The sequence below is a fragment of the Leptosomus discolor genome, chromosome 4 (genome assembly GCF_034619465.1).
Source record: "Leptosomus discolor isolate bLepDis1 chromosome 4, bLepDis1.hap2, whole genome shotgun sequence".
Taxonomy (NCBI): Eukaryota; Metazoa; Chordata; class Aves; order Leptosomiformes; family Leptosomidae; genus Leptosomus; species Leptosomus discolor.
In genome coordinates this window covers 24,644,696-24,670,418 of record NC_141394.1, presented here as the reverse complement: position 1 = coordinate 24,670,418, position 25,723 = coordinate 24,644,696, and the positions used below count along the sequence as shown (strand labels likewise).

The following is a 25,723-nucleotide window of genomic DNA, read 5'->3' as shown; positions in this document are numbered from 1 at the left end:
GAAGACAAAACAGGTGTTAGTGGATGAAGCCTACCACTGTTTTCTCTTCCCTCCATCCTACTCACCTGCTCACAGGAGGGCGTGAAGTACTTGTTTCTCAAAAGCCTGAGGGGGCAGCGGGTAGCTCAAGACTCAGTTCAACCCCAGCTGCCACTGCAGCAGGCTCAGCTCCTCCTCGCAGTGAGGAGGACACTGCCCAGTTTTGCTAGGGCTGCTTTCTGTGCAGACCCATCACTGCACTTAGCTCCTGACACCTTTAGACATCCAGGTCCAAGATCAACACTGCAGAATTGAGCAGGGCATGTGGCTTCCACATTAAAAAAAAACCAACAAAACTTCAGCACAGAATAAAGCAACTTTTCCTCAAGGATTTTAGTGCTGTGATAATTGCAGAAAGGAAATTCTCTCCTCTGGTTTGCATCTTAAAAAAAACCCAAACCTTTAACCAAACACACCACACAAACTGTATCTGCAGAACTAGGCAAAGATGGCACTGAAGGGGACAAAAGTCTTGACTACAGCTAAGGTGAATGTAAAATAGGTCAGCTACAAGCTACATGTCAAAAGTGGAGTATCTTTATTTTTGAAATCATGCCATCCTCTGTACACAGCAGCAGCAGAGAGCATCAGGGAGCCCACGGACAGCGAGACCCAGCTGTGCTGTACAAAATCAAGCGATGGTAGGGACTTCAAGCAGAGTCCTCCTTACCCAGGCCCACAGGCTGTTCAACATGGCCCAAACCATAGGCACCCAGCTGGTTCAACCAGTCTCCGAGGTGTCCGACTGTCCTCTGCTGTAGGTGTGCTGGGCTAGTCCAGCAGTGAGCCAGCCAGGCACCCAGCTGGAGCGGCTCCCATGGGTCCAGCTCCAGCTCCCAGCCTTGGGCCTGGCTGGAAGACAGGAGAAATCTTAATTCTGCCCTGACCTGCTTACATGGTGACTCACAGGAGTCCCAGCAGGTAAGTCTGTTCCCTGGGAGCACATGGAGGTGGTGGAGAGCGCAAGGGCCTCCTCCATGAAAGCCACATTGGCCAGACAGTTGTCCTTGGAGAGCAGCCGAGATCACCTTATACGCAGAGTCGCAGCCCTCATGCTGCAGCCTGTTGTACCGTAACGGCGAAAAAAAGGGAAGCGGGTTCTTCGGGCAGTTTTTCTCTCTTCATTTTAGCATGTAAAATATATACAGAGGAAGCACTCTGAATTCAAAAGAAATGTTCAAAGGTCAGCAGGTGAAGAATGTGGATCTTCCTACACCTTCCTTCATGACAAATCAAACCATGTTCACCTTTCCGTTCTGTTCAGTATTTCAGTGGTCATATCAAGTTCCTCTTCTGCTGCTGAAAAGCTGGTCTCTTAGCACAATAAAATGGCCTTTCTGTGCCCTTCTGATTTAAAACGCATGGTCCTCACAAAAGACCATGTTGTGCACCTAATGCTGTGGCACAGGAGTGTGGGATGCACAGGTCAGAGTGGCAGGGTAGTCTGAGAACACACCGAGAGAAAGCAGTTACTTTAAAAGGGCAACAGAATATTTCTGTGCTTAGCCAAGCAACATAAAACATGTAAAATACGAACTGATATTGGGAAAATGTACAGAGAAAGCATCTGTAAGAGAAACAACGCCATGAACTGAGTTTCTTGAAAAGAAATGCAGCTGAAGCCACCTGCAGCAGACAGCTCTGAACTCCCCAACAGGGCAGTTACCCTCAAATCAGTAAACTCAGAAACTCCTGGTATTATCAAGAGCATGTACTGAGGTGGGTGCATGTCCATGTGAAGGAATGTCTCTCATCTTTCAGCCATTTGCTTGCTGTGCTTTTTGATTAATCCCTAAAAATAAATTTGTAACAAAGCAATTTTGAAACACAACCGATAGGTTTGTTTTGTAGTTTTTTGGAAGTATTTATAGAGCTTTACTTCTCCACTTGGTAAGGGCGAGCTTCTTTCAAATCACACTTAACCTTCTGCAGTTTCATGAAACTTGGGCCCAGAGTACCAGTCCATCATCTGCAGCAAGCAGATGACAGAGCAGGGACAGGGCTAGGTGGCAGCTTTCTTAAGAAACTGATGGATTTTGTTGCTGGAAATTAAACTGTTTGTAGGAGATTTCTATCTGTCTCCCATAAAACCTCGCTTTGGCCATGTCAGAAGAAACAGTAGTTTTGGCTGACTCAAAAGACACAGAGGCACCTTCAGAGGATGCAAGCATTGGAGGCACCACTTGCCTTGCAAACCTGCAGAGAGAAGGGTTTTTTCCAAGCTTGCCACAGAATTATTTTTTCCTAGGTGACTTCAGATAAAGTTGGCAGACCGTCACTGGGATATGGCTCTTTCCAGGAAGAAAGCACACGAGCATAGGTCCTACCTAGCAAACAGGGCAGGAGCTCTGGGAACATGCATTTGTATGGTGATTGCACACTATATATACAGCTGTATTATAAGAAGATATACCTGAACTATTATCTGCGTAGACAGGTGAGGTAGTCAGATCACAGCGTGCTTTCTGCTTTTCTATTGCTTGATTATTTCGATTATATATTGAATATACTATCACACCAGTGGGAAAGCTGGAAGATTTAATGAACTGTTTGTTGGCCTGCTCCCAACCTAAAATCTGTGCTTGCATGATGCGGTGGCTTCAGGTCGCACAGGAGCAGAGTGCTCTGGGAAATTGCTAACCTTTGTGACCAAAAGGAGAAGACCGTCAAACAGAATTTTAGTAGTTAAATCAGGAGGTTTATGGGAGTCTGCCCTTGTAATGTCTAAAAAAAAAAATTAAACTGCATTTTTTCCAGTTCTCCCAGGATATGGCTGTAGTGAGGGTGGTTTCTTTTCAAAGTTGAGCCAAAATGAAAGGGAATGTCCAGGTTAAAGTGTCTATCTGGATGGTGTCAAATAAGGAATGGATATTAGGGTCTGGTTTGTGCTGATCAGAATTATGGACCAAGAGCCTACTGACTTTTATTGGTGCCTGGGTGCTTATTTAAAGCCTGTTGTTCCAAAATTGTTTTGTGGGTAGACATGCCAGACTGTTTCGAGGCTGGGAGAAGAATTAAAGCCATGAGAGTAGCCTCCCCAAGAGCCTACCCAAAAGAGACAGCATTCATTCCACTGCAGGGAGGGGACTGGCAAGACCTGCCGTCACACACCAACCTTCCAGCATACAGAAGCAAAGGGTGAGTGAGAAATAAATTTCCTGGCTAATTAAGTTTCCTTCAAGAGTCCACAGGTACATGCTTACAGGGTATCACAGAGAGCAAACATGGATCCTGCAGGCCCCCCTTTCTGAGGGGTGGATGTGTGCAGGAACACAGCAAAGGAGCAGCACAACCCACTAGAATTCGCAATTGCTTTGCTCTGCCTTCTGACAGCCAAACTGGTCTTGGTTCCATTGTAGCTGTTCCTTTCCTCATTTTTTTTTAACTCTTAACTCTTTTCGGCTTTTTTTTCCAATGCTGTGCATACTTATCCACATCTGGCCAGCTCTGCCTTTACTGGGCTATGTGCAATATTAAAAAAAGTTGGATTTTCCAGATGGAATAAATTCTTCAAAAAAGAGGAGGAATTAATTAAGCCTATGACAATTTTAAATACATAGTTCCATTAAAAGGTTTCAGACTACCTAAATGTTATCTCAGATGTGACTCTTGTCTTAGTGCGCCTTGATTGTATTCAAATTCGGTCCCACAAAATCCTGAATCTTCTTGTGTTTAAATAGGTGTGGAACTATAAGGTTGCTTTAGGCTTATCTTTGATTGCAAAATCATGGTATTTTTACTGTGAAGTGAGAAACCATACACTAAGAAACTGATCATTAAGTACAAATGAAATGTGGGCAATGACTGAAAAATATCATTTGGCTGTTGTTCAGTGACCTACATGGAATTAATGGCTCTTATTTTGATCTCAAGGAGTTAATGAGAGCAGTGGCTAAGTCAGTGCAATATGGCATGTCCTCTGATCTCACAGAAAAGTGGCCTAGAAAAGGATCTGGCACCCAACATCCTAAATGGTCAATGTTACACAAGGACAGCCTATATGAAATATTCATCTGTATTAATAACTGACTAGCAGAACCAGCTTTGTAAGTCTGCATCTGGTTATTAAAGACATTTTGCTAGGTTTGTGAAACTGAGGGTTACATTTTCCAAATTAAATGGAACCAAGTCTCTTGGTCAGTAAAGGCTACACAGCAATACAATATTCACCTAAGCGATAAAAAAGTTTGAAAAATAATAGTACTGACTATGGATTTGGTCTCAACCCTAAATGTAACATTTATGAGGCATTTTACAAGCACTTAAGAGAGAGGACTTCTTAATAGTGAGTTACCTTGAAATCCAAGAGAGACATTTGTTCAAATTACAGATGATGAACTTAGTCCGACTTATAAGAAATGGCAAAGAAAATGAAGGTAATTAGACTGTTGTTTCATCATCCTTCAACACTTCTGAAGTGCTTTCAAGCAACGCCAAGGTTAGTGATGGAGAGAGGGAGACCCAGTCCTGCAGAAAGACTGTTTTTATTAAACACTTGTAAAGCACTTCCCTGTTTTACCTCCCAGAACCAATCCAGGAACCTCCCGGAAAGACCCTGTCTCCTCATAGAATCCACTTGTGATGAAAAGCACATTCTCTCCACCGAGCAGACCTTCCTGTTGCTGTATCAAAATTTCGGTCTTGTCTGCTTTCCAACAGCCAAGTGACCTACCACCTCCAGCTTCCCAGAATTACCAATGCCTCAACACTGCTTTAGGTCAGATGCCCCTGTGTGAAGAACTGCTAAGTACAAAGCTGTTCGTAAGCTGGGGTCTCTTCAGGTTCAGACCTAACATCCTTCAGACTTCTTCTGTCCACGTCGGCATCTCCAAGGGTCTTAGCATTGTATTAGTGAATATTTCACAGCCCTTAATGGCCTTTAGTCTTGTGACAGCCTCGTAAGGTGTTTAACCATTTCAAAGACAGAGAGGTGAGGCAAACTGAGATTTGTGTCCTGTCAAAAAATCTCTGTCTGAGCCAGGATGACAAACGATGTGCAACATCACGAGTTGTGATTCAGTGCCCACGAGATCCGTTCGATGTAAGCAGAAAGGGGTCTGACCTCACTCTGTAGCTGCGAAAACAGTATTATTGAATTAGCCGTAAACACACTCCAGTAGGAGGAATTTTCTTTGACCTACTATACATTTTCTTTTCACTTTTTAAAGTTACTCTCTAAACCTTCAAGTCCCAAACCCTCTGTCTTAATTACCCAAGGTACACCTATATCTTTAAATAGTTTATAGACATAAAAGCTGTTGTTACACCTCTTAAAATCACGTTTTCATTGTCTGCACATCTGATACTTTGGCAGCATGCTTTCAAGACCTAAAAATACAGTGATGTGCAGAGAGATACAGTGCAAGTTTACACAGCTGTGCTGTCCTAGAAACGCAGACAGCTGAAAACTTCCTGACCTAGCCAGAAGACCAGGTAAGAGCAAGACGTGCCTTCCACAGACTTAGTCAGACTCTTGTTTTCCCCCTGTTCTTCCTTGACATATTAGGCAAATACCAGGGTGGACTTGGCCTGACGCAGCTGGACACAAGCCGCAGAGAATGTGAACCTAGGAAGTGAGTCTTAAGAGCATCCTCCCCCACTGAATTCACGTGCTGAATTTGCGTAGGACCAGACCCCAGCAGCTGGCCTTGCCACAGGAGAAAATATTGGTTTCTTCTCCATCGTCAAATTTTTGTAGTTGTTCAAACTACTGCAGTTGTTTTGTATTAATGCTCCCTGTTGATCCCTTTACTCGCACCAGTGAACTCCAGAAGAAAATCAGGTATGGATCAGAATTCTCAGTGGGGGATGCCTAACTCCTTGTGACATGGGCAGGTACAAAAACCACGCTAGTGAGGTGGAAAATTCAATGTCAATATTCTTAAAAACTCCTGTTTTCCTTTCTAATGCCCTCTGTTGACAAAACGACAAAAATGCAGGTTTTAATCCCACTCAGCAGCAACTGTTTCTGTGGGAAGTTCATTTTTAAAGGCTTCTATCTACCCAAGTGTATGAAGTAAAAGCCTGAAGACGTAACCAGTGAGTCAACCACGAACAAAACCAGAACCCTAAACTCTCACTCGTTATTTCAAAACCAGTCTTGCAGATGACTGCAACGCTTGGTTTTTGTATGTTTGGGATTTCGTAGTATCATGATGTTACTGTGCACCTAAGCTGAACTCCTTTCTGCTCTGTATTTTTTGCATTTCACTGGGGAAAAAAATCACACCAGCGATTATTTTCCTATATTTTCCTTTAAGAAAACTAACTTTGGGCACAAATGTGAAAACATGTTACCAATTCTTCTCTGGTGCTGACGAACTATGGTAACTATTTACACGCTCTTTCTGTCTATGGCAATTTTAGTGTAAAACTGTAAAAATGGTGAAGGAGGTCTGTGCCACCATATTTTACCCCTTTGTAACTGTGTTTAGACAACCACGTGCTCAGTTGCCACTAATTCAGTTGCTAGCAGATAACTGAAAGCACAATAACTTCCTTGTGCCTGTGTCCTCCAAGGCCTAGCCTATTGATAAAATTATTTTTGACCATTATTTATTCTCTTAGAACGGGCAGGAACAAGAAAAAAATATGGAAAAAGTGCCTCGCTTTCGTGATATACCTTTTTTCTATGGTAACTGAACACCTTTAAAAGCACATTTAAAAAAAAAAAACCACAACAGTCATTTAAGAGTACTTACATTAATCTCATTCTTTTAAAAGAACACAGAGCTCTTCATCTTCGGCCCATAAGGTATCTATATTCTTCATAATGACTAAATTATTGTAATTAAGAGCACAATTTTCACAAATGTTTTAGACTAAGAAATGTTTTCAGCTTCCCAAACTCCCTGAAAGCTTGAAATGACTAATGCTTTTGTTCTCACGTGCAATTTTACCTCTCCAGCTAAGGGAACACATTATTTGAAAATGCTCATTTTCTTCGAGGAGGTGTATGTGACAACTAGCAGTGGGCACTCTCTGTGGCTCTCCTCTGCTTTGAGCTCCTGTATCTGCGCATCCCACAGTGAGCTCCGCTGGTCCTCCCACATTGGAGCTGCTCCACCACTCACTCCGCAGGCAGGCTGCTGCCTCCACTTCCCCGCTGCCTGCCCAGTTGTGCTGATTTGGCTGGTTGCATGGCCATGCTGTTTAACTGGACTGGTGAATGCTGCAGCTAAACTAATCTCGCCTTCACTTTTTTTTTTTTTTTTTTTTTTTTTTTTAATGTCATCATTTCATTGGTCTCAGTCACAGCGGGGAAAATGAAGACCAGGGAAGGCAGGAGTCTTTCCAGCCAGCCTTGGCACTACAGAATTCAAAATGTGGCACCGTGCTCTGACCAGCTACTCTGCTCTGGAAAGCCATTGAAAACGCTTTCAAGACACTGGTTTGCATCTCTCTGCTGGATCTTGTTTCAAACATGGTTCTTTTAGAGGCTGACAGAAAATCCCAGAACTGACTCAAAAGCTTGGAAATACACTTAGGCTACGGTCAAGACTGCAGCAGGAACCGTACTAATACTGTATCAACTACCATTCCCGTTATATATGCTTGTTACGTGCTCTCTCTGCTCACTGCTCTGAATAACAGAATTGGGTGTCTCCAAAACATACTTATACAAACACCTACCATCTCTGCAAGGGCATGAGAACAAGAATTTAACAAGCCCAAACAGCAAAACCTTCCTTCTAGTGTCTTGCTGCCCAGCTGCTCCCCTGCCCATCTCCTGATCGGGAAGAACAGATGGGTCTTGTGGCTCACCCAGAGTCCTCCCTTGCCCTCCTTGAAGTGATGGAGTCTCATTCTCTCATTCAGGGTGGAGTCCAAGACACAGTATTATTAAAAACAAGAGGTAAGAAAAAGGGGAGATGAGGAATAAATGCATTTTTCAGTGTGGTTACCCTGAAACCTGATGGTCAGTAGTACTGGAAGGGTTTTATAATAGGGTGCTCTAACTCTCAATACCATGTGGGTGAGCAAAAGTTGTGCTGATTTTTGCAGGTTTTATCGCTCTTTTTGGCAGAAGACTTTTCTTTGCAGAAGTTCATGCATACTTTGAGGTTTGGATTTGGGCCTTTCGAAATCCCAAAGCAAAATTTGAAAGAATTCCCCTTCTACCTGTAAAAAAGACCCCCCCATCACTGAAGCAAACGCACAAGCCCTGCTTTTCAGACCTTTCTACTGTATCTGATCCAGATGTCTCTCTAGGAAGCTTTTGAATGCAAATCATTTGAGTTTTCAGTTGGGTCCAAAACCTGAAGCCAGGCCAGCTCAGAGTGATTCAAAAATTGTGCAAATATTTTACATGGCTCTAAGAAATAATATATAATTTGTGCAGGTTTATACAGCCATAAGCATGTGCATACATGCCTGGTTGGTTATTAGTTTCCCATGTGATAAATTTTGGGGAGGGAAATGAGGTATATTAAACTGACAGCTTGCTCTGTGGTTTTCAAGTGAGGGCAGCTACTGTGCTCCTTCCATCAGTCTTTTTTTTTTGCTTTTTGGCAATAAATCCCTTGATGTGGAGCCACTCCCTTCAGCCCTTCCGTCTCGTAGGCATATTTCCTAGTCGCAAACTCACCTGGCTCCCAAACCATTTCTTTGTCCTTTTTATAGACAAAACTAGAAAGAAAACCAGGCTTAACTTATTTCCTTCCCTCTCCAGGGACCTCATTAAGCATACCCAAACAGTGACATCTCTGCTGGGCTCCGGATCAATGGAGACTGTCATCTGGAGATTTTAATCACATTAACACCGCAGCAGAGTAAAATCCATCTGATTCTCCCTTGCTAAAGTGTCAAGCTCAACACTTCTGCCAATTGCTGCAACTACTACTCGGAAGGCTTATTTCTACCTGTGGATAAAAATCAATCTACCACAGCTACCACCTTCCAGTCCCTCCTCATGGAGCCTGAATTCCCTCTCCAGGAAATGCAATTTGATCCCCCAGACCTGCCTTCTTTATGATTTATCTATATTCAGACAATCCTGACGACCAGAGAACAAAAATAATCAATAAAGCAAGGCTCCGTGAGCCAGTGGAAGAACCTGCACTGCTTATAAACCATAGCAGAAAAAAAATGCCAGGACTAGATTCCTACAAGCACTCTTTGCAACAGAGGAGAAGATAATTGGTGGAGGTAAAAAGGGTAGACTCGCATGGAGAGTCTTACACAGAGCACTCAGTGGCTATACAAGGCCCATTGGGTTTTGGTAGAGATAAACAAGGAGCAACGGTCAGGCTGAAGGGCAGCTGCACTCAATCATTACCCTAGGAACATGAGGGAATAGCACTAAGTTGCTTACAGGGACACTCGTGTAACCATACGCTGCTGAAAAACACGTAACTGTTTTCCTTCAATGAACGAAAAATAGTATTTCAGCTCTACCCACGCATCCCTGCATGTCATCTGACTTCCAAAGAGACAGTTACAAGCTGACAATAGTATTTACCTATCATCCAGTCTTGCCCTCCTCAATGTGCTGTTACCTGACGCTGCTCCCTGATTTTCTGGCATGTGGAGGGTAGGAACTTGCAGGAACAATGTTTCTTGATGAAAGCTGTTATTTCTTGAGCAATAACTCACTCTTCCATCATTAAACTATAATTGGACTTTTGTTACAGCTGAAGATCCCCGGCACCCTGTGAAGGCTGTACACTTGGTAGGTATTTCTCTGCCAAGAAACATTTCCTAGTTCTTAGATGTTTATTTCATCAAGTTTGGACTGTGGCTATATTACTAAAAAGAAAAAAAAAAATCAATTTTCAACTTAAGTCCTGTGTTTGGTGTGAAATCTCATAGGAATTAAGGAATCCAACTCAGGATTTATAAAGCAGCCCATGAGGATTCATAAGCACAGTGCACCTCTTAAGCAATCCTTAATGAATGCTTCAGGGGCATTTGCACTTGTTCCTGTGTTATTACTGAAATCACTCTCAGCATCCAACATTACCTCAAGAAAATTTTAGAATAACTGTAACACTGCAGTGATTTAAATGATAATCCGGAAAAAAATGGCATATCTATTTCTGCAGGATAAATTAAAGATACTTACAGGATCAAATGTATCAACTTAGTAGAGTAACTGTCATGTATAGCATTGAAATCTATGTATTCAGGAGTTTGAAGTTATCCTAGGCAAATAAAGCCAAAAAGTAATAAAGTAAAAGATTTAGCAGAGAATCAAGCCAACCAATGGAGCTAGCCTTCACTAAAGCTGTAAAACAGCCAGATAACAAAGTAAGCAAAATCTAAGTTAAAGGAAAAGACTAGCATTTGACAGAATAAAGAAGGTTTAAAGAAGCTAAAAGTTACAATACAGCTGTAATGAGATGCTCAGATCCATCAATTTAATGACAATTACAGGCCTGGAGCCACTGATCTTCCTTTTTCACTCTATCCTCCCCGAGGCAGCGCTCCTGCAAGCATCTAGAGAAGTTCAGATCTCAGGGATTCGCCTACAATTTGTAAATAATAAATGTATTTTAATTACTCAGCAACCTATGGAAGATACTGAATGGTACAGGCTTGAGGATGCACATTTGTTTAGAGGAAGTTAAAACTCATTGCAAAACGGTGACTTTGCTAAGCCACAGCTCGACACCCGTGTGCAACCCTGTGTGTGAAAACTGCTCGGTTTGGCAGTGTTTATTAACACGCTCGTCTGCAGATGCAGTGTTGGATTTGACAGGTCATGCAAGTTAACGCCTCAGAGAGTTTTATTCCCACTGTCTGCAACAAGCACAAGCTGCCGGGCAGTTACTCAGAAGAAAATACATTGAGATTTCTGTTCCCCAGGGATTTCTGCACGGGGGAGAACCTTTTACCAGGCACACAAACCAAGTACCAAGGCTGAGTAAAATGCAGAAGAGCTGCCACAGGAGGACAGATGGGAGCCTTGATTTCTTTTGAATGAATTATCTACTTTCTCTCTAGCACAGTCCCCTTCTTAAGCCACCAGACAGATGTTCTTTATTCCTCAAATAACACTTTTCAGTCTGCTCCCCATCCAAAATAGAGAGGAAAAGTCTCCCTTCGAGGGGGCTCTGCTTTGAGTACAACACTGATGCTGACTGGTGGCCTGCAAAGGGCTCCTGTGGGCTGGGACAGAGTGATCTCATGAGAAAGGTGTAATTCAAGGTGACAAACTGAGTGTCAACACTCTCATTGATTGTGAGAGTGGGGAGGGAATAGAGGCAAAACAAGCACAACAGCTGCTTTCCAAATAATGTACTGAATTCACTTTGCTAAGATGTTCGGTTTTCTAGCAATAAAGACAAGAAAGGAAACAGTCAGAGAAAAAAAAGAAATTTTTAAAGAAAGGAGGCCCAGCTTAGTATTGAAAAAATCAGATTTTCGTAGGAATTTTTTGCTAGTCCTAGCTGTCTCTCCTGTAAAGTAGCATCAGCCAGGTCTCACAGTGAATGCTTGGCTTACTTTTAGTTAGGCCCGATAAAGTAAAAACAGTAAAACCAGTTTACATTGAAAATTACTTCGATGGACACAACAGGGTCCACAGCGGTAACAGCAGAGTGAATGAAGAGGTGAGATTTCAGAAGGGGATGGGCAGAGCATTTTGTCACACGGTATCAATTACAGTTCTGGGAATAAAGGTATTTGTCACAGGATGCTCTTAGAATAAATAAGGCACATACTGGAGATACATCTTCTTGACAGTACTTTACCGCTCTTAAGTCTATATATTTTTATCACTTCTACACTGTGTTTTTAATGCCAGCTAGCATTTGTTTTGCTATGTATGAATCCACAATACACAGCACTGTTTGTATTTCCCTATTGGGATTACAGTTCAGCTTACAGAAAAGAAATTTTTCTCGTTAAACTGTTAAGCCTCATCCAAGGGATTTTTCTCTTCTCTCCAATCATTTTGAATTCTTACTGTTCACTCAACTTTCAACTTTTGCTTCAAAATGGTAATTAGAAAGATGTTTCCAATATCTGTTCTATAAAACATCAGGTAAGTACATGAAGATGATACATGGTCCTACAGAAATAAATTGTTAAGTAGGTACATATCAAGCATTTTACTAATCTGGGTTCTGAGAAATGTCCTTCTAAGAATATGCATTAATGCTTTACAAATATAGGGAATGTTCCACATGGAATTCACTTGCTTTTAAACTCATAAGAGAGAAGATTATTAATTCATTTTAAATGTCGCTTATAAGTTTTAATGTTATTTTGCAAATATTGCTCTTTTCAGTAATTCATTTTCTCTTTGAATGTACTGTCAGGACCTTTATAAAATTTCACAGTATTTTAAGATTTGGGTGGGTTGCTCAGTAACATATGAAAATAAGTTGTGTTTTAATGTCCATGGCAAGTATCTGAATGGCAACTCTTGAGATAGGACGTAAATTTGAATAATTTTTCATCGATTCTCCTACTTGTAAGCATGATAACTAGAATGTTATCTCAGAACCACAAACCCAAGCAACTGAAACCCTTTCTTTAAATTCATGTTTTGTCTTTTCCATTCAGTTCAGCACAGCACTCAGTACCTCACATAAAGACATGTTTTGGACTGCCCTGTCAGGAGCTCTCTGCGGAACAAGTACAAACCATTCTATAAAGTGCTGCCGTGCTTGCAGTAACAAATCAATTACACCAATGTCATAAAAGCAAAGTGAGCCACTTTGTTCCAGTGAGCCTTTTTGGTTTTGTCTTTCAAAATATAAGAAGATGTGTTGCTGTTGGGATACTTCGCTTTTGAAGCTCTGGTTAGCTTTGTGGCAAGCAGCTAGTGACCCTGCAGCTACATTTGATATCATTTCTACCACTTTGAGAGAAAGTGTTTCTCAGGAAGAAAGACATTTGGAAACCCTGTACTGACATCAACTGATTTCTACCACTGCTACAAAGCATAGATGAATTTGGACTAGAATCTAAGTGATCTCAGGTGATGATAAAAGCATCATGGTTGTGTGGTTTAGCGAGACAAAGAGAAATCCCTCCCCTCACTGCATCAGTCATGGTCAGGCTTAGCCTCTGCTTACAAATGATTGCATCACATTGGATGCTTTTGCTTCTTCATCTCCTGCATTGACATGACTATTCCCTAGGGAAGACAACCTTTTACTATTATTAGTTATTGCCTTGACCCTGAGACTTGTGTTGGCAGCCCCTTAAGGATGGAGAGCAAGTGAAAATGGTGCCACGCTGCTGTCTTTTGTGAAGACAAGGCAATCAAATACGTGTTTTAGCTCCTTGATAGCAATGCTACCCATACACAGACTCTACGGCCTATAAAAGGAATTACAAAAATCCAGCTGAGATGTAATGAAAACATGAATTAATGACTTCGCATCCTTCTGTGAGAGCCCTGGTCTCAGCTTTGCTGATCCCTAGAGATGCCAGCATGACACTTTTGATATACTCCAAGTAAAAAATTCAATGAATGACCCTAACTTTATGCTCAAAGTAGCATGAATATAAAACTCGCAACTCAGATTCAATGTGTTTTTGCAGATTTTTAACCCCAGGAAATATTCAGAATTACAGGGCTGACTGCCACTTTGATGTGCAGGTGAATCAGCAACAGTTTCCTTGGGATCTTATAAGACTGAAAAAGGAACTTTTGTGTCAGCTTCCTAACAGCGGGTTCCCATTGACATAGCAGCACAGAGCTGCTCCCCCAGGACCTCAGTACTGGGTGAAAACACTTAATTAACGTGTAGAAAACAAAACAATCCAAAAGACTGAAAGCATTTCAGACAACAATAAATCTTCAATGCTTGAAACAAGACAACAAACCTGCTAGGGAGAAAACAAACCTCAACCCAACAACCCAAGAAAAATATCCCAAGCTAATTTCTCAGCAAAAGATTTCAGAAGATCATGTTTCCACAGTGGTTTCCAAGTGAAAAGCAAGATTTACTGTCTTTGCTCCTACAGAAGTTTTCACTGAGAAGTCGTAACCTTATTCCAGAGACAAAATGTTCAAAACTAGTCGATGCTTCCAAAGGGAAATAAAGCTGCTTTTCTGCCTCAGAAATCCTGCTGGCTGCCAGTGTTGACACAAAACTCACTCCTGACCGAGCTCTTGAATGCTCAGCAAGCTCACTAGGGTGGTGTAGTCGTGTTGTTTATTTATAAGCATGGCAAGTTTCCTACTGTAGCTGCTACCACATTTAAATGATCTTGGCTGGAGCGAGGCATACGGGATACATTCTGAAGAAGGACCATGTCATTGCCTGGCAGGCAATTTCTTTTTTTTTTTTAGCCCAAAACACATCTTTCCAGCCTCTGCTAAGTGTTACTATTTCTGAGGATATTTGAAGCAGGTAAAATGGTAGGAGTGCTAGAAGAGAGATAAACAAAGACTCCAGAAAAAAGCCTCACACTGACCTTGAGGCTGAATACTGAGGGCTCTCCAGGCAGGTTTTTCTTCCTCAGTACAACCAGTCAGGGCAGACAAATACATTACTCAGAATTTCTGCAAGGTATCATAAAAGTCATAGCATTTTAGCATCCCAGAAAGCCAAAGTGGAGCTTTTTCAAGTTAAGGAGCATTTTCCTGGATCCACAGTTAAGTCTACAGGCAGAACATTGACATCTGAATCTATCTGAATTGACCTTCAAAGGAAGCAGAAATGTCTTTCAGGCCAAGCATATGTAAATGAAACACATAGTTATGCAAGGAGCCAGAAAAAAAAAAAAAAAAAGATCCATGTTACTTGGAAAGTTTACAGCATTTGAAGTCCAGTGCAGCTTGCTAAGAGTCAGTAAGGCTGGGAGTGACCAATGGCCCTAGAACGGGCAGTAGTAGTGAAAGACCAGGAAATGGAAAACTAACACTTTTTGTAAGAAGTCTTCATCTCAGGTTTTAATGAATATTCTGCATGTCCTCTGTCTTCCAGGCAAGAAGTCAAGCAGTTTTCTGTTTGGGTTGGTTTTGTATGGGATTGCATGTTACTATGCAAGTTACAGAGATTTCATGCTCTGTCTTACTGCAAACGTTCTGGGTTGTTTTTCCCCTTCCCTACTTCACTCTTCTGTATACTTCTCAGCGCCTCGGAAGAGCAAAGCTTTGTAAGCATAGCCACATAATTTTCACAGTCAGCTGCTCCCCACCAGCAAATCCAGCAGCTTAAACGCTCGGTGCTTCTGTGTAGTCCAAACATCTCACACTCCTGTTCATCCCTCCCCTCTCAACGCCACTGCCTCATTTCCCAACGTGTGGAGGAAAGTGTGAGTTCTGCAGTGCTTGGGGAACACCTGTCCCTGAACAGTGCTATTTGAGCTGATGGAGGAAGCAAATCCTGCAGTGGCGAATCCCTCTCAAACTTCAACCTGCTGGCCACTGCCTCTCATCTGCACAAGCAGAGCTCACCTCAAGTGCCTGCACTGTGGGGCACAGCACGAGGTGGTCTTGGTGGCAGATTCAGCCTGGCAAATTACAGCTTCAAAAACACAAAGTCCACATTTTAGATTTCACCCAGCATCACTCAGCAGCTCATGTGTTAGCTAGTTCATATGATTATGATGGGAAACTCTAATTAGCAAGTAACAAACATGTTGATTTCAAAGTCCATCTAGACAGCACTTTCACAGTTGTAGTGTATATTCTTGCTATTTGTTGACTGGTGCATCACTTATGACTTTGGGAGGAAATAATTAGTGAAATTGCTTAAAAGCCCCACACTGTGAATGTAAGCCACAGACCCATCTCAAAATAACGTGATTTTAAAATTCATCCCAGACACCTTCTGCAGAGGATGGTTCTAAAACCATGCTTCCCCGCCTTGGATCGGGAATTAAACTACAAATGCTTTGCATTAGTCAGCTAGTTTCTAGTGTCTAAGTTCAACAAGAAAGTGTAATTGGAATATGCATTTTGGGATCCTGCTGGTTACAAATCACTTTACAAACTGATCCGCAAATGACAGGCCATCTAGGAACCAACTCAACAGCTGCTGAAATTCAGCTTCTCTGGAACAAACAAAGACAATTGCTTACAGGACCCAAACTGTAAAACTATGTTAGACACACAGCCAGAAATACAGCGCCAAATGCAACCAGATGAAAATTGTGAATTTTCTCAAAGTTATCCAGACTGCTTAAAGTTTTGTCTTCACTAGGATTTTTTTTAAAGACATCAATGAACTATTAAAATCAAACCAACATAAAGTTCTTCTGTTAGCATACCCTAGCTGAATGAGACAACTTAGAAATACAATTTGCTTTCCCCTGCCAGAGTTTTGGAAAGTGTCAGTGTGGCTGAACAATTTTGGAGGAAAAAAGGAAACGGCACGAAAGAAAGCAAACTTCTTAATTCCTGATTTGTTTTACTCTGTAGAAACTCTCAGCTCAAACTATTCACATCTTGTGAAAAATCATGCACTATTCACAGCTGCTCAGTAAGCAAACCTGGTTTATGTACTTGTGAACTAATATAATCAGTAATTATTATAATAATTAGAAAAAGATACAGGTATCAGTGTTAGATAATGGTGTGCAAATGGTTTCTATGCTGTTGAGTGAACTACAACTTACACTCCCAAGAGGCACTGGAATGAAGGATAATCCTCAGGTCTTCCGTGTACTGTTATTAGAAAATTGTAACGAAAGTTTGTGTGTTTTTAAGGGCTATTTTTATAAGCATTTGTTCATTTATCTTCAGCCTCATTAAAAATTAGCTTATTAAGCAGATAAAGTGGAAGTCAGGTTGCTCAGTTTTACTCCTGACTTCAGCAACTATCAAGAATCTGAACCTGACTTTCCCCATACTCAACGATACAGAGTCAACACACAGCTAGAGAGATATGCATCACTAAAAACCAGCCTTTCCCTGTGGAGCCACCCTTTTGCTACATTCACAACCTCTTTGCGATGGAATAACCAGAAGCCAGATTCTGATTTCAATTACGGTGGCCAAATTTACCTGTCATCAAAGCAGTGACTTTAGGTTTACCTCACTGTAATGGAGATCAGAGTCTTGACTAAATATTTCATATATGCACTGATATAAACGCAATACTAACCAGTGAGAACAAGAGTAACATCTTAATGTGTTTATTTCCATTTGTAGCTTGCATGGTAAATTTATTGCAATGGTATGCGCTTTTTCTCATGTCCTCACTTCATTTTCACCTTTGTTCTTCAAGAGGGTTATTGATTTCTCTCCTCTTCAAATGCTGTATGATCTGGCAAGTCAAGTGGGAACATTTCCATGGTGAGGAGTGGATCAGAACATAACCCTGAACAGCAGAACTAAATAAATGCCATTTCTGGGTAAGCTTTTTGCTGCATTAGCTGTCCTGTTGTATGTGAAGAACCTCAAACCCTCTTCATGGACTACTGTCAAAGGCAGTTGGTGTCAAGAAATGCCTACCTGAAGACGGCAAGGCTCAGAGACCAGAGCACTAGTGGTTTCCTCAGTTCAAATTTCGCTCGTTTGTTCATTAGGTGCCGACCACCAAATATAAAGGCAGCATACAGAGCTGAAAATAGGAATGATTTCTTCCTGCAAAACAAAACCAAAAAAACCACCTGTCAAGTATTTAATCAGTATTAGATGCACAGCGGAGTCACACCCAGACATAACTGCCAAGGGCTCGTGCATTTCCTTGAAAGGAAACTCTTTTGAAGACACTCCTGCAGCCCAGCTGAGATTATCATTAGTGTATGAACCCACACGCATGCACACAGGGCCAGGGCCAAGTGCAGGCAAAATTGACCCTGGGGGAAGCTCTGAAAAAGGGTAGCAAATTTGGCTCCCATTCTTCCCCAGTTTTTGAAGGCTGAACTTCTGTGGGGAACAGAACAGATATTGCAGAGACCAGACACGCAACATGCTTGATACTTGAACCAGCTGATCATGTTTTGTGCTCATTTATCGTTTTCGTAACAATTTTTGTTTCCTGCAGGCCCCTTGCTACCTGGAAATTTAGTTTCCCATTGTTTCCTCCAAGAAGACACTTAAAGATCTTGAACACTGAAACACAACATGAAGAGCCTCATGAAAGGTGGAGAACCAGCAAGGAGAGGTCAATATTCCCATTAAGCAGCAATCATCTGGGTGGCATCACCCTGCTGCACAAGCCCTGCCTGTGAGTGTCGGTTCAGGAAATCCAGTGAATTTGCTGAAAGGTCAAGCAGGGCTCTGTTAAGGAACTTCAATGATACTCTTAGAATTGCAACTTTTATTTTTAAAACTGCCTGATAGTAGTCCGGCTCAGCAATAATCAGTAAACATTTGAACCCTACTACTATAACTCATTGTAAATCAACCATTAGAGGTCAAAAATAGATTTAGCTTGGGATTCCTTCCCACACAGCAAAATATTACACTGACTAAGACTTAATGATCTACAGCATTCATGGTGGCCTAACTGGATGGGCGTATATTTAGGAACAGATTTTTCTCTACAAAATCTATCATTACATTCAAAAATATCAGTGGACTTTGGCTTTGCACCAAGACGTGCTGGTTCTTTTTGGACCCCAAAAAAGAAAGACACTCTCAAGAAAAGTAACTACTTCATTAATATCCCAAAAAAGACAGCAGCAAGCTACAAGATCTTACATTCTGTCTGATGCTGGAACCCCAAGATGATGCAGCATCAGACAGACCTGTGCACAGAGCATGGCATGATGCCCAGACTTCCCATCAGGGACAAGGTTTACCCACATTGTGGTCTTTGCAGTTTTTATGGGATTTTTCAATTGTGTGTTTATATGCAAGTATATTGCTTCACCTCAAGATAAAGACAAGGACGTGCTTATGGTGTGACTACCGGTGCCGAGTAGGTTCTTCCATTATGAGTAACTGGCTGAGGGTACCCCACGGCAAGGGATATGGGCAGCACAGCATGGTCCTGAAGGCCAAGCAATTCATGCAGCACAGTATGGCACAGCACAGCGTGTGTCTGCGCCTGCTCAAGGCAACTGGTACATGGATCACAATCTCCTCAATGGACAAGGGTCTTCCTGTGAGGTCCATGAAAACTAAAAAAAGCTGGAGCAGCACATCTGATTGGAAGTATGAAGAAAGCGCAAAGAACATGCAGCCTTCACTGGAGATAAATGAGTTTTATATGAGTTTGAAAGCTAAGTAAAAGCGAAGTCCAAAAAGACAGAGGCATATCAGCATGCGTGCAGCAGCATGCTATTTTCTGACCACTTAGAACTCCTCTGCTTCTGTTGACATATTTATAGCTCTGTGTTGCAAAACATGGGTAACTGTGCGAAAATCGAACTGGTGCTTTGCACTGAAAAGAGAGGATGTGGTGCCTGCCACCCCCCTGGGTGAGCTTTAGCATCCATGCTGGCAACAAGCCCCAGGAAAACCAGGATGACCACAGAGCCAGTGCCCTCTCACCTTGTGCATTGAGATAGCCTAATTGCCATAGCAATGTTTATCACAAGTGGGTTTTGAAAAACACAAAGCCTCGGCCTTCAGTCATCTCATAATCAAGAAAAACGCATTCATTTTCACTTCTATGGTCTTGAATCTCACAGTCAGGGAGAGGGCAGAATTACCACATTTGATAGCATGACTGGAGTTTAGCTTAGCTGGAGGTCAGTAAATATTTGTTAAGCAGTTTGTGTAGCGATGTACCACCTCAAACTTGCTCATACTGAACCGGCTACTAAGACAAGATTTATGGGTTACAGGATAGGAGCAGACTCAGTGTGAGGTTGGACTGCAAGCCCACAAAAGCCTGGGCTTACAGCGCGCAGCGCAGACGGACAACAATGCACACAACGAGGGATGCAGATGTGCACACACACGTAGGGCCACTCCAGCCAGGTCACGTGCAGGGGCCCCACAGGAGGGACCCTGCAGCCCCACACCACGAGGGAGGTGCAAACCTCACGGCATTGCAGTAGGAGTCCCTCATGCCAGAGGCAGGAAAGGTCTGTCTTGCACTGGTACACGCATAGAGGTCCAAAGCAGTGCAGGATGACATCTTGAGCAGTGCAGGATGACATCCTGGTGCAGGGGAAAAGACTGCAACACAGTGCTGCCATGCAGCTGCCAACAGGACACGGGCTACGCGGGCTGGCACGGGAGGAAGTCAGGATTTAAGAGCAGAAGCTAGAGATACTTTACGGGAAGGCAGGCAGGCAGGAAGCAGTTCAGTTCTTGATCAAACACAGCCAAGACTTCAAAGTAAAGGTTTGACTTCAGCTCCAATTCACGAAAAAAAGACCAGTCTGAACGAGTCAGCAACTCAAGTCCGTGCTCTGTTTGACTCCCTTCTTCCTGGGCAAGATACTCTATATATTTACACCAAGTAACATTTTGTTTTGCTTCTTATTACTGAAACTATTTTTTGTGAGTTCAGTCAGTCTGTTGAGGTCAATAGATACATTAAACTAATTAGAACAGATAAATTTTAGGTCACTTTTTAACAGCTTTGTAATGAGTTCAGCATTATCTGCAGTGACAGTAAACAGTATTCCCACAGTATACAGCTTTGTACTGGCAGTGGCAGGCACAAGAAGATTTTGACTGCACACATGATATGAACTGCAGAGAGCAGCTGTAAACAGTTTCAGACAAGGAGGGATGCAGTAGTATTATTTCCTATCAGAGGTAAGCACCATATTGAATAATAATTAGGTTGGTTTTGAAACCATCTCTCTGTTTTTGACACCTGCTGATAATTTTGATAACTTTTTTGCATCCAAAGGACTTTGAATTTTCGCCTCTTTGCAGCATAATAATGGTTAAAAGACTGGGTAGTCCAGGTGATATAGTTATAAAGGGGTTGCAGAGGTATGTACTCTTAAGATAATCTGTTTAACTGCATTAAACTGGTATTAACCAGCTTCCCACCAGTGTTTTTATGATGGATTTTCCTGAAAGGTTCATAACTACAGTCTGATTCCTGGGCTGGTGACACAAAGCAATGGCACTTTGACAGCATTCAATTATATCTGATACGCCAAAGGAGGCTAATATCAAATGACCATTTTTAAAGACAGTATTTTGGAGTTGTTCTGGAGCACTGTAACTGTTCATTACTATTATCTGAAGAGAAACTAAATAGAGCAGAATGACAACAAAAAAATTAACTTTGAAACCAAAAAAAAAAAAATCCCCCAAAGTAATTCAGTAGCAGACTCATATCCAATAACTTCAACGTTAGCACATTCATATGTTTGTCTTCAATTCTGTTCTGCAGGGTAACACAGTAGACATAAAGACAGGGCTGCCAAATCCTCCACATTTTTCTGGCATTTCTGTTTCTCACAGTTGTCTCCCACCTTCCTACATTTTCAGAGTTCAGGGACTAAGTACTATTTCTACTGAATACAACTCCATGTTTCTCCGTTGAAAGTTGCCAGCTCTTTCCCCCAAAAGGGAGGCAGGGGAATTTTCTGGAGAGCCTATAAAATGCTGTTTGGGCTGTTGGTTAGTACAAGAAAGGGAGCCAAGAGTTTGGGGTTACAGGCTGAAGATGTGAGGCAGACCCTCCAGGATGCTAGCAAAGAGGTAGCTGTATCAGGAGGCAAGGGAACAGGCACAAACAGCTGACATGATGAGAGAAACAGAAGAGAAAGGATGAAAGGTAAGGATGGCAGCAAATGAGGGGAGCTGGTGGCCAAGAGATGGACGTGAGGCTGGGACAGCACGTAAGGGAAGGAGGCTTGAAGTCCTTTCTCTGCTGAAGCCCCTGGACGGGTCCTTCTTGCACCCATGGGCACACCAACAGGCTCAGGCTACCCGTGCTGAACACAGAACTTTGGTCACTCCCCTGCAAAAATCCTACAACAGGGACAGGTGGTATTATCATCCCCTGGACCACAGACCATGGGTTCTGCTTGTCCCTCTGCACTGTGTAAACCACAGGCAGGTGATATGTTTTATTGAGGATGGATGAAGATTTGGGCACTGATGTGCTTTTTAGAAGCTGAAAGCCTTTATTAGGTCTGTTCTATGGCAGATGAATGGAGACAGGAAAGAAGAAAAGAAAAAGAAGAATAACTGAGAAGAGGAAGGCAGAAACTGGGGCTGATAAAGGAAGACAGAGGAAATCCACCCCACCAGCAACAAAGCTTCTGCTTGTTCGCAGCCAGGGAGTCCAGCCCAGATAAGCCCACTCGGGCACCAAGGAGCACCAGGGAGAGATCAGCCATCCAGTCTCAGGCAGGAAAACACAACATGGAAAGGGGCAGCAAATAATCCCTTTTTTTTTTTCCCCAAAGAGGAAAGCAGTGGTAAACAGATGGCTAAGGAGTATGAAATCCTGACTTCCCCAGAAGTATGTTATTTATAAAATACTGAAAGTACAAGAATTACCACGGTATTCCAAAACAAGGGGCCAAACCCCGAGGGTGAGCCTCATATGCTGCAGCGTGAGACATCCTGGCATCTCTGATGCAAAGTGAATAGCCCTGAATATTGCAGTGCTGCTAAAGGAGGTGGTTTTAGCCCAGACGCACTGTTGTCTTTTTTTTTTTCCCCCTGAAAATAGCAGCCTGAGTCATTATTGTAGAGCTCTCTGATGTTAATGAGTAAACTGAAACAGCTATAGATATGCACTATAAAATTCAGTATTTCCATAGGATTTTCTTTAATCATTAAGGAAAATCCTTATAGAAATGCACAAAGGACAACCTTATTGTAGATCTTTTAACTATCCTCTATCGCGTAATACAGGATTATCCTCATAACAGCATTCAGTAGGCGAGTAGTAATGTGAAGCATTCTTAGCCCCCTCTATTTACATTCTATAGGGTTTTAAAAACTCTTTTTTTTAATCAAGATATATTTACTTTTCACCGGCAAAGCTCATTCTTAAATTCATTACCAGTTCTGCATATGCTGTAAAGGGAGCACAACAGATAAAAAAACCCAAACCATTGCAGTTGCCAGAGCAGAGTGCTTCTGGCAAGTAAACTGGCAATTTCAGACTCTCAATGTTTTTCTTTTGGCCATCCTCATCACCATTTTATTGACTTAAAAAACCACAGATTTTACTGAAAAAAAAAAAAAAAGGATGCTTGGTAAGATGAAGGATAAGGGACTACTCTTACTGGTTTCTCCCAGCCTTTAACAGAAAATAACAACCACTTGTTGTTATAATTGAAACTCCTGTCTTGAGAGCCTGATTAAAGTGCTTTAACCTGAACCAGTGTAACTCACGCAGCATACCTATGTCCACAGCTCACAAGCAGTGGCTGGTAGCCTTGGCAAAGTTACTTTCTCTCTGGTGCTTATTTAAAAATCACACATTCTGTATGTATAAAAAAGGGTGTGAAAACGCTTCTCAGTCTCTCAGTGTTTCTACCTCAGAAATACTGTCAAAGCAAACCTCTCTCTCTCTCTTCCCAGATATAATTTTGACAGAACCAGCAAGAAAAGATCCAATGTGTGGATATGCCAAATCTGCATATGAAAATATAACCTGTACTCCTGGCTTTGATTTGAGTTTCTGCAGCTGTTTCCTGTTGACCATACCAGCCTTAATAATGGAGAGAGAAGGACAGGGAGAAGAGGAAGACCTGTCTGATACAAACACTCCAACACAGTCTGATTTATTTCTACAGCTCAATATCCTTTGACATTTATATTTAGAGCAGCAACGATGACAGTCACACACACAGGTAGGTGACTCACTGATGATGGTCTTTGACGTAACAGGCTATCAGAGAGTAAATGGGGATGTATCTCATACCAATCATCTGATCCCTTGATTTCTAAAGCCTGCCTCTCAAAAAGACCATTTCAGCCTCCTCGTGACAGGTACTGTCGGATATGCACGTCTGTGCTCCTGCCAAGGCTGGGGCAGCTCCCCAGGCACCCCTCTCCCTGCTGGGAGCAAGGCAAGAGGAGTCAGGGCCCTGGGAACACATCCCAGACAGGGACTGCTATTCCCCCACATCTGCCTTTTCTCTGGGGTCCTGTTCCCATCGCCCAGTTCATGTCATTACTGACAGCCAGTACCTGTATCATCAGCCCGACTCCTTAACCCACAGAAGAGAAGGAAACAGGGCGCTGGGAGGCTGCCAGAGGGACTGCTGCAGGAACTGTCCCAAGCTTGACTCGGCCAAAAGGGATGGAGAAGGACTTGTGCGGGCACGCCTTGCTCCACAAGCACTAACAGCTGAGCTGAGGCATAGCCTGAAGCCGAGGTCCCCCATTGCCCAGGTCGGAGCAGTAAGGGTGAGAGCTGCAGGGCCAGCTACCTCTGAAGAGTAGAGCAACAATTTTTTTTTGCAGTGTATCACCAGGTCACAGCTCACTGTGGTCCAGCTGGAGGCCTGGCTGGAGACAGCCCCAGTTCCCCACAAGCCAACATGCATGCGTATCCTCCCTGGGGAGCAAGGGCCTGTGCCCACCTGAGCCTCCCCACACATTGCATTCAATCAGATCCAGGAGCAGGAAAGCACTCCCAGGTCATGTCATTGGCAGGCAGGCAACAACCCTAAAATTACAGAGAGGAGAAACGAGGGCATGGCAGTGCGGAGGCACAGAGGAAGGTGGCTCATGTCCTGCATCTCCATGATGGTTGCATTTGTTTTGCTGAAGTGTGTTTGCCAGTAGTTTGTCACACCCATGCTTGCAGAATGCAGGTGTTACAGAATATTAGCCATAAACTAAAATGTGTGCAGCAAGGAACAAAGACAGCAGCAGTAAATTTTTCTTGCTTTCCCTTTGTAGTGGGAAAATGTAAGAGAAGCGTAAGGCTGAGAAAATGAAGTTAAAATTCAGGGACGATTTTTTTTTTTTTCCAGACAGAAGAGGCAAATTCAGCTCTGAAGTATACAAATTCCCTTGTTCTTTATAAGCCTCATATAGGCTTAATGGAACAAACCACAAACCCTTAAAAACCCGTAAGCTACAACCCCAAATATAAGAAACATCACAAGAGAAAATTACCCTTCAAATGGAAAGTGCTTCAGACAAAAACCAAAACAACCTCCAAAACTTTGGGTTTTGAAACCAGCATGTCAAATTTTTGTTAAAGGCAATTCAGCTTCATCTCTGGCTCTGCCCCAGATTTCCTCCACTTTTAAATTACGCTTTGAATGGGGACACACCCAGTGGAGATGGCAGATGACAATGTACTTGTAGTGATGACAACCATCCCTGAGTTTCTACCTTGCACAGACAGCAGTGGAAGCTGTAGCCCAGTGGGCCAGATTGCCAGGATGAGCCCCATCGTACCCTCGCACCCAGCTGGCGTCCCAGATGACACTGTTCAGCCTCCACTGAAGCTTGCATTACTCCATCTTCAATTCCTCCACCCCTCCGCAGGGACGGGATAGCATCTGACCTCACTGTTACTGACACTGATCATAAGTAACAACCACTTTTGCACAAACCCCCAAGATTTACATCACCAGAGCTATGAATTGAATCTAGCCCCTGAAGAGTCACAGGAGCCTACCAGCAAAATGATGACCATCCCTGTCCCTGTTAACAGTCTTCATAGCAGGTCACTGTAGTCAGAGAAACTCCTTCTCTGCTGGAAGCCTCTGTTAAATCCATCTATATCACTCTGACAACATACCTAGCTCTTAATACATTAAGATTTGGGGTTATAACAGGTGAAAAAGTAGGATGTCCCCTTGGACCCACCATGGGTTTCTCCAGGCTTTGCTGGGGCTTTCAGGCAGTCAGTGGAGAGATGGCAGAAAGTAAGGAAGCGAATGTAGGTCATGGGCATTGCAGTTCTGATGAAAAGCTACAGTACTT

The 25,723-nt window shown here is 42.6% G+C and overlaps 1 protein-coding gene across 1 annotated transcript in view; it reads right to left on the bottom strand.

Annotated features, from left to right (window-relative positions):
- ELOVL6 (ELOVL fatty acid elongase 6) overlaps positions 1-25,723 on the bottom strand; it is a 75,752-nt gene that overhangs the window by 6,070 nt on the left and 43,959 nt on the right. The window contains exon 2 of the mRNA XM_086464425.1: positions 17,402-17,533. Coding sequence (XP_086320551.1) covers positions 17,402-17,533 — 132 coding nt within the window. The remainder of the gene's footprint in view (positions 1-17,401; positions 17,534-25,723) is intronic.